This window comes from Cyprinodon tularosa, unplaced genomic scaffold, assembly GCF_016077235.1.
Source record: "Cyprinodon tularosa strain WSP-4 unplaced genomic scaffold, ASM1607723v1 ctg350, whole genome shotgun sequence".
Classification (NCBI taxonomy): Eukaryota; Metazoa; Chordata; class Actinopteri; order Cyprinodontiformes; family Cyprinodontidae; genus Cyprinodon; species Cyprinodon tularosa.
The window spans coordinates 319,176-333,755 of NW_024039064.1; the positions used below are offsets into that span (position 1 = coordinate 319,176).

Below are 14,580 nucleotides of genomic sequence, written 5' to 3' on the forward strand. Positions count from 1 at the left end.
TTTGTAATTAATGTTGTGCACCACTAGATGGAAGTAAATCTTACACACCATCCCTTTAAACAATAAATAATCAGATGTAAAAAAGTTGCCCTAAAATGTTGTAAAGCAAATTAATACATGGCAAGTCTATTAAATGGATAAACTAAAGATATGTTGCAGACAATAATACAACTAAACAAGGAATAAAGATTTGACATATGAAGCAGCAGGATAGAGGGTTAATAGAAATTCATAAAACTGATTAAAAACGTCAATAACTTTGACCAAAACAGTAAAATAATTAGTAACAGAAACGGATACAATTGGAAAACAGAAAAAACTGAACAAAAACTGCAGTATGGAAACATAAAGCACATGCAAGGCAAGATGGCAGGAGCGCATGCTCAGTGCTGAGATGTCTGATGCTTCTGAGCCTTGAACTTCCCTCTCACTAGATTTAAACTGAGAAAAATTTGTTTTTTACTTTTTTGTGGAACTGATGTCGAAATTTCTTTACAAAATCCTCTTTTGAGCTCCAACACACACTATAGGTTGAAGTGTTTAACAACCAGGAATTAAAGTGGTTCATAGAAACCTATCTGAGGGACTAAATCCTACGTCCTTATATTCATTAAGGTACGCAGCAGAGAGCTGAGGCTTCTGTCATGGATCATTCTAGGTCAGAGCGAACAAAAACAAAGCACTATCAGCACCGGAAGTTTACTTTTGCAAACACTTCTCAGACAGACATCAAAGAAGTTTGCTCATCAATGCCTTCTGAGACAAAAGCTCAGAGGAAATGTGGGTTTCTGACCTAGATTAGTAGCAATAAAACTTCCTCACATGTCTACCTATTATAGACACTTAAACAACAACACAATGTGTTTGGGGGAGAGAGTTTCTACTAAATAAATGTATGTTATGAGGAATTCAACAGGTGTAATCCATAAAAGGATTGATGACTGTAAAACATTTGGTGCTTTCCTGAAAAAAACATCACTAAAGACTTGATTTGAAGAGGACCCAAACGTAGAGATGGAAGTTGAAGTGGTTTCTTACAGATTTAATATCCAAAGTGTGTCTACAGAAGCAAAAAACAACAAACAATATACAGAATAATCAAAATCCAAAAGACATCAGGGAAAACACACGAGGAGCCAAGTAATGGCAAGGAACCAGCAAACGGCAACTGAAAAGGAGATGCATATATGGGAGAGAGAAACAATGGGAGGACTAATTAGCAGACGAGAGACAGGTGTGGAAAGAAAAATCTGGAAGGGAGCAAAGAGGAGGCTGACACAAGAGGGAAACAGAGGGTAAACAACAAATACATAAGAACTCAAATACAACCAAAACAACTAGAATAACACAAAACGGAAATAACAACAATGAAAACTCTAAATGAAAGCTCTACCAGAACCAAAACCATGACAAAGGTGGAGGGAAGACTTTGAATTTATCAATACAAACCAAACCTCATGGTACACCAGCACTGACGGCCGGAAGAAACTTCCGTTTAAGTGCGGATGATTCATCAGCCTGTAGGGAATTTTGATTGGTCAAAAATAAATAAATTAGCCTGGAAAATCAATTAAAAGCTTCCAAACGTTTAAATGTTAAAAAGTCTGTTCTTAACTGCTGGGACTTCTTTTAATTATTGGAGTGTAAAATAAACCATTTCATGCAGATATCAGGTTGAGAGAAATCTGTGCTGTCATGATGATGAAGCTCAAGTCAACATGGACAGCTTTTTCTGATTCATCAACACCTCGGCCCACAAATGTCCCTGCGTAAGAAGTCAAACACGACCTTTTCATGACTTAATCCTTGATGTACTGAGAAAGATGATTGTCTCAATTCTCTGACTTCAAGCCAAGGTTTAGTCCTTAAGCTCTGAACTCTTTAAGGTCCTAAACTGGAAGCCCCTTTTTTTTTTTTAGATTAAGGGGTGTAATTAGTAATTGTTTTGCTGATGAAGATTCTCAGTCATCCTGGTCATTGTCCTCCGCAGTGAGTTTGAGTGCAGATCCAGACATTTGAATTGAGAAAGCTTCCTGGAGAGGTGGCGAAACGTCTTCAAATCTTGGAGACCAAGTCCAGTGGATTTTTTTGAACTTTTACGGAATAATAATAGTTTTGTATCGATATATCGATCCAACAGCCAACGATCCAATGCATCGACACGTCCGCAAGAGTATTGATTCATGTTTTTTTTTTTTCTTCTGGTCTGTTTTTTTCCAACTGCTCCTGGACGTAATTCTGACTCCAGTTCTGCGGTGGCGCTAAACCTATTTTGCCCTCCTACCTTGCTTCCTTTAGCCACTACCCTCCTTCCGTTTGCACACACACACTCGCGTAAACAAAGAGGCATTATTATTTTTCAGTGAATGGGGTTTACATAGGCCTAGGTGGAGTACAACTTTCCTACTTCTTTTATTTGCTGTTGTTTCTCAAATAAAATGCATATTACAGCTTTCTTTGATTTACTTCAAATTTGAAAAATAATTAAACAATTAATCAAATCGAATCGTATCGTATCGTGGTATCGTTGGGTCAGGAAATTGATACTGAATGGAATCGCCACGATGGATGTGATTTACCACTATTTAGATTTAGACTCAACTTTATATATCCCTAGGGATTACTCCTTCAGGGAAAATCTGGATTTCCCTAAAGGAGATTGCAGAATTAATATGTGCCGGTTGAGCGACTAAGTCTATAAAGAGTCAGCAAACAAAATGACTTCAACAGAGAATATCACTGATGCAAAAAAATGAAATCTAACTAAGTCATTTCTTCTTAAAATATGTTCATTTTTTCTTGAATTAAGGATTTAAGTGAGACACTTTGCCAATGGAACAAGACAATTTCACTTAAAATAAGAAAAAACAATTGCATTGTCTTATTTCAAGTGCATTTTATCTAGATACCTTATTTTAGAGTAAAAATACTAATTCCATTGGCAATTCATCTTATTTACCTGCTCAAATTAAGGGTAAATACCTTTAATTTAAGAAATTTTTACTCATTTTAAGATAATTTTTGCAGTGTACATGTTTACAGCAGACAGATGCTGTCTAAGGGAGCATTCAAACCAAAAGCAGATCACAAGTAGGGTGATGGAGCCCAGTGGAGATGCTGCTGTTTATTTAACGGTAACCAACAGCAAGGCGAACCATGGGAAAAATTAGACTCGTTTGACGTTAACACCTTCAGACTCGAGTCCTCGTTTTTATATCACACAAGTGTCTTCAGTTAAAGGTTGAAACATGTTATTTGATTTATATTAATCAAATATTAAAGTTAATACTAACTAATTTAGTAATGGAATCAAATCTTTAGCTGGAGTATATATTGCATATTCTGAAACAGCTGATAGAAAAACAAACAGTACAGAAAACAAAAACAAAACTGTACTTAAATATGAATGTTTTCTATTTAAAATAGAAATATCTCCAAGAATAAGCTTCTCTCTCTGATTATATATGTATAAAATCTGAGAGAAGGGAAAGACATGCAGAAGAAGTCGCGCACCAAGGACCAAAGCCTCCCTATATGGACTGTGTTCTCTACCGCTGCACCCAATTAATGTTTTGCTTTTACACTTGATTCAAAATGTCATTTTTAATAAAAAAAAACACTTCAAATCAACCATTTACTAAAATAATTGATAGCTGCTGCTCAAATTTAAAACTGTGCAGGTGTATGTTGTGTTAACACATTTGGTTCACATAAATTGACCTTTACAGCACTACATTTTATCTGGAAGTATTTAATTTTATTTTGATTATAGAATTAGTTTAGTTATAAAACATGATCCTAGTATCAAATAGAGACTTTTTCAACTGCAAAAATCATCAAACATTCTAATAAGACGATAGAAAAACCTCTGAAATCTAACCAAATTGAATCCAAACGGTTTAGAAAACAATTTAAAGCAAGACAACAACTTTGCATCCGTAATGGGACGCAATGAAACAAGGAAGGTCTTCCAAAGATGTTCCAAATACATTAATATGGGGCATTGTATACGAGTAGCAGAAAGATAAAAGTGACGGTCACTAGCTAATATCAATACATGTAGTTTAAGGTAGCAGAACAAAGGATCCATCTGGTTAAGTGCATTTCTGCAACAGAAATTTCATCAATTTCCTGCAGGGAATAACATCTTTCAGTGCTGTGCATCAAAGATGGCAATATATTAATATAATATAACAATAAACCGGGGGCAAACTCTCAGTCATCTCTCTTTTACAAGAAGACAGGAACATGTGTATTTGTGAAAAAAGAAAAAAATAATCAGATCAAATCCCAATTACAACTTCAGTATAAAAGACCAAATTAGATTTTTAACCTTCGAAACAATTTCTGATGGATGTTTAAGCAGAAAGGAAGAATACTTGTTCCAACGCCTCCTTTATAGTCATGCTTTTTTCCTCATGATCATAAGCTGCCTATAGGGGCCTGTCTGGTGATTTCAGTCGGTCGTAAACGTCCCTATTTTTCTAACTCTCCCCTAAAAAGACTAGATTTTAATACTACAAACAAGTACAATAAATACACCTAAAGATGGAATGATTACTACAAAACACTAAATACTCTACCAAAGAATCTACAATACAATACAATAAGCACAAAGCAGAATCAATTAAAGGGTATAATAGTTTAGTTACACTTTGCATTTACAGTAGCTACACTTCCTCTTCTTCTTCCTCTTCTGTGAGGACTTGTTTGAAATCTGAACTGCGTTGAATGTGTGATAAAGGTAAACCTGATAGACAAAGAGTAATTAGACCCCAAATCACTTTATTTTACGGATATACTGGGGTAAATCTTCATACTTTGCTAATCTTAAAGGTAGCTTAAAGTGGTATTAAAGCCAGGAATACACTGTGCGATTTTTTCAATCGTTGCATGCAGCTACAGCTCACACTGTATGACGAAACGGCAGGGTTTCATCGTACAGTGTGAGTTTACAGCTCACGATGCATGTTAAGCCCGGCGCTTTCTGCCTGCTCACGCTGTACGTCTAAAACCATGTCGGACTCAGCTCAGCAGTGAGATGGAGCAACTCGGACTCGTCTACCTGGAAGCAAACTAGTAGAAGAGGAATACGAAGCTCACTAGAGTGAAATACGCTGCCTTGGCAATTTGTGTAATTCTGTGCTGAAAGCCATAAAAAGAAAAGGCAACGATGTTTTCAGACAAAGACATGGCTGAGCAAACGTAGCTACTACGGTCCGTCAATTTTACAGAAGGAATTCCATTTCACAGTACCCCCGCCATGCTGCTGCGTTTACATCTGCGAGGAAAAAGAAGAATCCTTGTTTGCACATGTGCACTGAGCGATGTTTGATTTTCTCCTGGCCTTACAATTCCTGATCAGGAGGTGGTCGTTAGAAGCTGATTGCCCCTCATTACCCTACACTACAGGCTGAAAGTTGGCCCGATCGAAAAATTCTTGCACTTAAAGGTATCTTAAAGTGGAAGATTTTCGCCATTTTTTCTAAAAGACCCACACTTTCCACTTTAAATAAAAAAAATGCACATGAACAACCCTGTATCTGCTGCCGAGAGGGGAGCGAGAGCATGAACAAGCCCATTTCTCCTTGTGCACGCTCTGTTTAAAAGTTGCTGTTTGCATCACTCATACAAGCTTACTTTTCAAAAGAAGATTTGCAATTTTTCCACTATGTCAGACTCACCACCGGGAAGTGAAAATGGGGATGAGGATAGCCTTAAGTAAACATATCCCCAGAATGATTGGGAGTTAGGAGAACCACTTATTTTGATGATCCACCTGGAAATAGAACATGGTCCACTATACTTATTACCACTATACCTAATACACTGTACCTATTTACCATTTTTAGGTAAACATGTTTCACCTGTAACATTTGGCCTAAAACTGTTTACTGTTGCCCTCTAAGGGTTGAAACGAGCTACTGCAGTTGACTTAACCCATTTGTAAAAACGTCTACATCAAAGCCTTGTGTTCAGGTATAGTTGTGCATTCAACTTAAGCCAGGACTTGGAAGATGGAGTAACTTAATATCTGATATAAGCATTTGATTTTAATGCTTGTGGATGCTCATGTATGCTTACTACGGTACTAACAACCACAGTAATAAAACAACAAAACAAACAAACTAAAAACGTGATATTTTGACTTTCAAGAACTACGGTAACACCTCATTACCTAAAGTTATCCTATGCAGAAACACACTACTGGTGGAGGGAGATGGAAAAACAAGCTGCAACTGAAGTTTTTCAGGCAAGCTGTGAGCGGTGTAAACTTTCAATTGTAAAAAAAAAGCTGCGCTGCTCATGGCATGCGCCAAAAAAGATGTTCTAAAAGAGAGCAGAAAATGGGAGGAGCCTCAGAAACTGTTATATATTAATGATGCTTGAGAACATTTGTCAAAGCCTCACCTGTCAGGATCGGCCTGTGTGATGTCGATGCGAGGCAGAGAGGCAATAGGCAGGCTTGTAGGTCTGGTTCGGGTCGCGGGATCATCCTCTGGTGTCACTGGTCTGCCTCGGTCCCTCTCCTTTTCTGCCTGTCGCCAGGACAGCGGTGGCAGCTGCAGGTTACCAGAAAATCGGCGGTGTACTTTGCACACCTCCACACTGAGGGTGCTGCTGCTGGAATATTGTCCAACAGGAATCTCTGGATTCTCCTACAGAAACACAAGATTATTTCAACTTCCACCTTTTCCAGCAATAATAGGAATTAAAATAATTAGATTAGAGTTTAATTAGAGGAGCTGATGGAACAAAAATGATGCAGAATGCAATAAAAAGGGAAAAGTACACAAAGAGGCATCGGGGACAGTGGAGGACAATTTACCGAAGAAAAACAAATTGCTGCTTAGAGACTCAAAGCAGCATAAATATTTGGTCAGTAACAAAACAATCTGCCTTCCCCGTTCACAGCTGTGGCGACACTTATCCTTTATTGCTTTTCACCACAGAAGAATAATGGCCTCTTTCATCCACTTGACACCTGAACTGCCAATTGACATCTTTATGAAGCAGCGGCGAAGATAAATCGTGTTTATAATGTAAGCGTTCAAGTAAGAGGCCCAAAGGGCTGCTGCTGGAACCATGGACTGTAAACAAGCCAAAGCAGCAGGGAAACAGGGGGGGAGCTGGCACACCTCATTTCCTTCCACTTTATGTTCACCGCATGCAAGAGGAAATCAGACATGGGAAAAGGTTTCGTGAGGTGGAGGCTTGATGACGACAAACAGGGAGAGGGGAGGAATTCCGTTAGGGAGGGTAATGCAGGCAACAAATTGTTAATTTTTCACTGGTGCAGGAGAAAAGAGGATGAGGATGTGAGAACAACAGAATCTACCAGCTATCTGAGAGGTAGTCACAACTATTCCCCATCCTGGACGCACTAATCAGGATTTACTTTATCCCCAATATCACCTTCAGTCATTTCAATTTGCATTTACCAGATCAGTTTAATTAAAATATTACACCAAAGCTCCTGAAATCAATACCAGGCACGTAACTGAAAACAAAGTAGCTTAAAGTGAAATAAAGTAACGGAATACATTTTACTTTTATTATTGTCCACATTACAATGGTTACCATTCCCCCTTCCAATAATTTTCATGATGGTAAAATATGGATTTTACATGACAAAGGTAGATACAAATAAAGACAAACTATACTTTCCAACAGCCTTAGCTAACAAATGGACGGATATATTCAAACATCCATGCTTTCTAGATAAAAGTTATAGTGGATAAAATTCTTTCCGGTTTGAGTTTTGGGCAAACATCTTTTCCATTGTCATATTCTTTCATATTCTTTCATATATTCTTTCGATAATTATTTTCGATTAATTGATTAATAATCGGATAGAAAAAGGTTCCTTATTGAAGACTTTTTACAAAATTAAATCGGGTGAAAATAAAAACACTTGAGGAGATTGATAGACAAAAATAGTTTTTGTTGAATGAAAAATTTGTACTTTTTTTTTTTTTTTTTTTTACAATGTTGGTCTAATTACTGCTCTAAGTGGGTTTCTATGTCAACTAGAGGCATGTTTTAGAGTCTCTATAGTCCAGTTAATGATTAATCGATTACTAAATTAGTTGACAACTATGTCAATAATCGAGTAATTGTTTCAGCCCTACAGATGATTATCTTTTTTACATTTTCTGATTTTCTCGACTGCATTTCATCATACTTGTCCATAACTTAAACAACTTAGTTTAGTTAGGTTTTACTTTAACCATCTTTTGACCTGTAAACTGACTCAGAGCCCATCTGCTTAACCATTTCCTGGAATTGTTCTCTCCACTGTCACTGCATGCATGTTTGTTTTAACAAATCAGTCTGATTTAATTGGACTGATTCCTTAAAGTGCCTTGAGTTGAGTTAAGTTGTATTTAAATAAACTAAGCTGAGAATGAACTAAATCTAAGACCAGATTTTTACCTAGAATGAGCAAAGGTTTAAAAACAAAGTTTAAAGATCTATCTAACCTCTGTTTTTGCAAGAACAAATTGTAGCGTTTGCATTGTCCTTTAAGCACTGGGATTATATTAAACTCTAACAGGCATTAAATAAAAAAACAGATGGATTTCAATCTGAAAAGCTTACACGAAGAGAAAAGACAATTAGAAGAAATTTATTGATACAATTACTTGGTTTTTAGCGCTCAGACCTCGGCAGGAAACATAGTGCTGAATTTTGCATGAATAGATATTAGGGATGGGACGATTTATGAAAACCGTCCGAACTGTTCGGTTCAACTGTCTCGGTTCGGTTCGCGTGTGTTGCGTTCGGTTCATGCGCTGCTCCTTTTTCTCATAGGCGAAGCGATTACACTCCAGAGCAGAAGGTGGCGGTACTGCGACCAAAGCCAACCACCAGTAGTAAACAAGAAGAAGAAGAAGCGAAGCAGCGTAGCCGGGTGTAGCAGAAAAAAATCAATTGTTGTGGAGAATTGTGTGGGTATGGCGAGTGGGAAAGAACAGGAGTTGGAAGACGCGCCAGCAGCACTTTATAGGTCTGCTGTATGAGACCACTTTGCATTTAGAGTGACCTACGATGACGGCGGAAAGAAAGTTGTGGATAAAAACAGTGTGCAAGCATTGTGCAACACGTTTTGTTTAACAGCAACATGACCAACATGTCATGCTAACCCTGAAATCCCTCATACTCCGTCAGCAACCCCCGCTGCGCTCCAGACCGGCTGCTCAAAGCAAAGCCTACAGCCCCCACTGTGGCTTCCGTCCGCTCCGCTCTGAGTTCCTTGGAGATGGTAGAGAGCATGCGCGAGATGATTAAATTCAAAGCAGGAAAACATACGGAAATGATCCAGGGTTTCCGCGGATTCTTTAAAATAATTACAATCCATTATTTTTTGGGGGATTTTTTCATTAATTTCCTACATTTTTGGGGGATTTCGGTGTAACAATTAACATGTATCGAACCGAACCGAAAACCGTGACCACGAACCGTGAATCGAACCGAACCGTGGATTTTGTGAACCGTTCCACCCCTAATAGATATGCATGAACAGGATAAAAGAAAAGTCCCCCCCCAGACTTGAAACTGGTGGTGGAGTGGAGATAGAGTTAGTCAGTCTTTAGACTGCTGGTCAGCGAGACGGTCTGCAGAGCTTTATGGAGAGATCCTGTGGACTGCGTGAGCTGATACTAGAGCTTCACTCAGGGACCTGGAAGATGGAAGTCCAGTTGGATAACACAGGTTGAGAGAACCTGTCCATGATGAGCAAGCATGAAGCGACAGTGGAAAGGAAAAACTCTCTGGCAGAACCATGCTCAACATGGTAGTCAACATGGTAGGTTGAAATGAGACCTGGAATGCAGTAGGATGAACTTTGGATGCCGATTGGCTTTCGTGGAGGTGTGGTTCAAAGCTGATTGGCTGTTTGGTAGGTGAATGTAGGCGAGCAATTAGTCTCTTTAGTTGAACTTCCGCCTAGGCTCCATTACTCAAATGCAGGGTGTAATATTCTACAATTATTTATTCAGACTTGCATTATTTAAGCTGCAATGCCTCATACCTTTAGTGTTTAGGAAGCTGTAGTTAGCATGGTGCCAAAGGTTTCTATGGTTAAGAAGTGAAATTAAAGACCACAGCTTCTGTTCAATAAAAGTCAAAAACAGTGAAAGAAGGGACCCACAGAAAAACATCAATTTGGCAGGAACACAAAATAGAGACTATAAGAGCAAAATGCTCTGACAGAATCAAATCATACACTGGTGGGGCTTGGAGTTTGTTTTTCCATGCTGATTATCAGTGAGGACAGCCCTGTTCACTCCCTTACCCTTTCTACTGAATGCAATTTGTCTGATTTATTGCCCCCATCTCTCCCAGACATACTGTGTCTGTAGCAGAGAATGAACATCCAGTCTGACAGAGTTCTACTTACTGATCTAAGCCTCTTGTCAAATGAAAGTTGAAAGCGGCCATCTTTTGTCAGTAATTTAGGGCTTTTGATGTTTCATTCCTAAATTATTTAGCGATTCAATATTCTTAGCAGGCATCAAAAGAGGAAATTCTAATGTTCCATTGATCCCCTCCATCCAAATTAAAATGAATTCATTTTCAGCGAAGAATTATATGTGATGCATAGCTGGGTAATAGTAGTAGTATTCTTTTTTTGTTTTACGTTTTATTTGTAATAAAGACCTTTAATCTATAACATATACATCAGAACACTAACAAAGAGGGAGTTAAATGGGGAAAACAAAAAGACTAAAAGGAAGTTGAAGCAATTGCTGTGTGATAAAAGATTTTCTTGGCACAAAAAAAAGGATACTGATCTTTGGGGCACTTCCAGGAAGGCTTTTTAAAGTCACCCTTTATAAATGAGAAAAGGAGTACGATCGAACCATCACCATGTGATGATGACACGACTCAGATTGAAATATTAACAGAAGCCGGCAGACCAAACCAGATGAAAGTGCGCATTCAGCGTCTGCTCTGCCGATAATGCAAGCGTAGAAGAAATGTGCTGTTTACCTGTGCAAAGAAAGAAACAACGAAAGAAAAATGTCTGAGGACTTCAGTGTTGAGGAAGAGCATGAGTTCTTTGCCGAGCTGAATGCGCACTTTCATCTGGTTTGGTCTGCCGCGGTTTCTGTAGCGTCGTGAACTCGCAGGCGCGCGCTTTCAGGAAATCCTATACACTACTGTTTATGCTCTAAAAACATTCTAAATGACTTCGTTTCGAGTAAATTCTGGATGCTACCCACTCAGGACACTTGGAATACATTGGACGAGCAGTATGGAGGAATATTGACACGTTTTTTGTGGATTTTTATGGACCTTTCTGTCTCGGGCACCATAGACCTCCATTATTTGAATGTCAGCAGACAGCAAGAAGCCTCCCAGATCTCCAGATGCATTTGAGATATCAAAAAAGTACTCCAGAGTGTTGTTTAGCATGGGGGTGAGTAGAAAATGAAGGCTAATCATGTTTTGGGTGTACTATTCCTTGGAAGATGAACGCTCAGGAATGTTGTTTCTGTTAATTGATTATAAAACTAATCATAAATGTCATCATCAGGCTGACAATCAGCAGGTGATTTGGTCTAATGAACAGCTCACTGCAGAGCCACCTGCAGGGAGGATAATCTAACCTGATCACATCTGAGGGGAACAAATGCAATCTCTAGGATCCTGCTCATAATCACAGTGTGCCTAAATCATCATCAGGCAGAAACCTATATAGAAGCACTATATGACCTTAATAACTGTAGAAATATATAAAACTACGAATAAACTACGGCTGAAACGATTAATTGGATTAATCATGATTAATCGATTATTGATACAATTGTCAGCTAATTTAGTAATCGATTAACTGTTAAATGGAGTATAAAGACTCTCAAACATGCCTTTAGCTGACAGAGGAACCCCATCAGAGCAGTAATCAGACCAAAATTTAAAAAAATATATATATAAACATTTTGTATATAAGATTAAAAAAGAAGTTTTCTCCTGTCAATAAGCTCTGTCCAGAACTCCTCAAGTGGAAAAATCTTAGTTTCACCTAGTTTCATTTCCTAAAAAATCTTTTTTCAGAAACCTTTTGTCAGGATTCCTGTCTGTGTATGTGTTTTTTCTGTGTTTGTCTCCCTTCCTCCACCAGGAGGCGCCTGGTTCTGGTCCGCCTCTCTACACACCTGCTGTGAGTTACCTCATTAACGGAGCATTCTAAAGCTGCTGACTGCCACTACCTCGACGCCAGAGTGTTTGCCAGTTTTGGGTACTCTAGCCAAGCTGAGTTTTGCTGAGTCAAACTGAGTTCTTGTCAACCTGAATTTTAATTCTTGTTTTGTCTTTGCCTCTCGGCAGGAAGTCATCCTGCAAACTGGATGTTTCGGACCTTCTCTCCCTGGAAGGATCATCTGAGCTTCAAACTGAGTTGAGGATTCAAACTGGAGGTTTGAATCCACTTTCCCTCAAGAGATCATTTGAGCTTAACACTGAGTAAGGGATTCATCTCCACTACGACCCATTCAAGTACCGCAGGAAATCTGAGTGGCAGTCAGCTTCTCCATTCGCCTACTTACAACCGCATTCTGGGTAAACCCTGTCCGCCCTCCATCGAATCAGACAAACACTGAAACTTCCGCACACAGACTGGAGTCTAAGAGTCAGCTACTTCTCTAGAAACGTGAGTTATCTAACAAATTCTCCTCCTCAAGTTCGAGATTCAAGATTCCTACTGAGCCTGAACTAACCGCAGTGTCTTCCCCTCACCTTTCAGTTCCAGTTGAGCAGTGCTCAGAGCAACACTGGATTCTTCAGAAACTCCTACTGTAAATAAACCTGTTAAACCTTTCCCCTGGTCTCTCTGAATTGGTCTCTCTGCATGTGGGTCCGAGCTCTTGATAAAATCATGACACCTTTGGCTATCTGGCCATTTTGCTTTATCGAAGAAAGAATCAACTGATTAAATATAATCTATCTAAATATGAAAAATAATCCTTAGTTGCTGCCCTAGATCAAACTAAAAATCGATTTCAAGCATGAGAAAAAAAAATCATTTTTAGGATTCAAGTGTTCTGTTTATTAATATACGCCTTGGTATAAATGTTTGGAGGAGCAGAGGGAGGCAAGTGGCAGCCGGGTCACTTTCATCATCAGGGTCTGGCTTGTCCTCTGAGCTCCATTTGAAAGATTTGGAATTAAATCATCTGCCTTTTTTGCTTAGTGATAAACACGAGTGACATAGAGTAGAAACAGACGGGCCTCTCTGTCAGCCTTTTGTCTTTTTTTTCTTTCTATCTATACTTCCAATCAGTCTCTGAATGTTTCCATAAAGCAGTGTCTGCTCATATCATGGTTATTGTGAGGTCTGGATGCTGTGAGTTAGCTCAAACAAAAACATTATTCCCCGTCCAAAACTGTGAATGTACACACATACACACAGGGCACGCTGTCCCTCTCTGCAGCGTGTCCTGCTGAATACCGGTCTGTTGTGAATGGTACTGTCATCTGTTGTGAATGGTACTGTCACTGTTAATGAGTCAGAAGCCACCTTCTGGACACGTTGTGCCGCACTGCCGCTGTGTTTTCCTGCTAAACCGCGTTGAGTCTGTACTTAGGGGCAAACTGGGAGGGGTGGGGATGTAAAACATTTTTAGAAGGTGTCCCAACGGGGCGGGGGGGGGATAAAATGCAGAGTCTAAAGTGGGAGAAAACCATAGCTGTAGGGTTTAAAAAATATACAAGGACAGAACAGATTGCTGTGTGGAAAATTCGGCACTTACCTCGCCTCCATGGGCACTTCTGCTTTTCTTCATCATGAGGAATTCTTAATCTGACCCACTTTGTCCTCTCTTCTCTCCAGAAATGAAACTCTTTCCAGCTCTGAACAGCTTCAACAGCACTGCAAACAGCAGACAGATGGGAACAAGGTTACAAAGTCTGTCTGCTTCAATGTTTAGGGGTGTCAGGCTATTTTTGTCACATGGGAAAATGTATATATAAGTTCGTAAAACACAACTAAAAAAACTTTGTTAAAAACTTCTACCCTATTTGTCTCTTTTTTCAGAATGGTAATCCAATATAAATTCATTACAAATGAATGAAAACGAGAATTTCAGTACGCAAGATGAACTAAAAAGGAGATTTTTAGGCAGAAATGTCAGGCGTTTGAAAAACAGTTTTATCTGGGTTGGGGGGTCTCCTTGCAGACATATAGGAAGGCCATCAGCAATATTTAGTTGATGATTATTTCAATAATCGATTAAACAGGATTAATCCAGTTAATCTTTTAGCCTTAACGAGTATAAGAAAAGCTTCTCATAATTTAATTCGGAGTTCTCATCCCAGACCCGTATAAAGATCTGTTTGGAAAAGGAAGAAACAGGAAAACATCAATGTAAAGCTCCACTCACAAACACCTTATTAACCAGCAGAAAGAAGCTGAGGGTGCTTCAACTAAATAATGTAGTTTTATATATTATTTAACAGTGAAAAGTGCACCAAATATAAGGTGCACCTTAGTCTTCCTTCTGCTGTGTAATACCAGCCGTTAAACACCCAAACTATACATCTAATGTAAATGATTTAACCGTTAATTATTAATATATG

The 14,580-nt window shown here is 38.8% G+C and overlaps 1 protein-coding gene across 1 annotated transcript in view; it reads right to left on the minus strand.

Annotated features, from left to right (window-relative positions):
- Nucleotides 1–13,873, minus strand: part of LOC119789921 (cAMP-specific 3',5'-cyclic phosphodiesterase 4B-like) — a 79,091-nt gene extending 65,218 nt beyond the window's left edge. The window contains exons 1-2 of the mRNA XM_038295115.1: nt 13,755–13,873; nt 6,412–6,659 (exon numbers count right to left, since the gene is read on the minus strand). Of these exons, the coding sequence (XP_038151043.1) occupies nt 6,412–6,659; nt 13,755–13,790 (284 nt within the window). The 5' untranslated portion in view covers nt 13,791–13,873. The remainder of the gene's footprint in view (nt 1–6,411; nt 6,660–13,754) is intronic.
- Nucleotides 13,874–14,580: the final 707 nt, after the last annotated feature.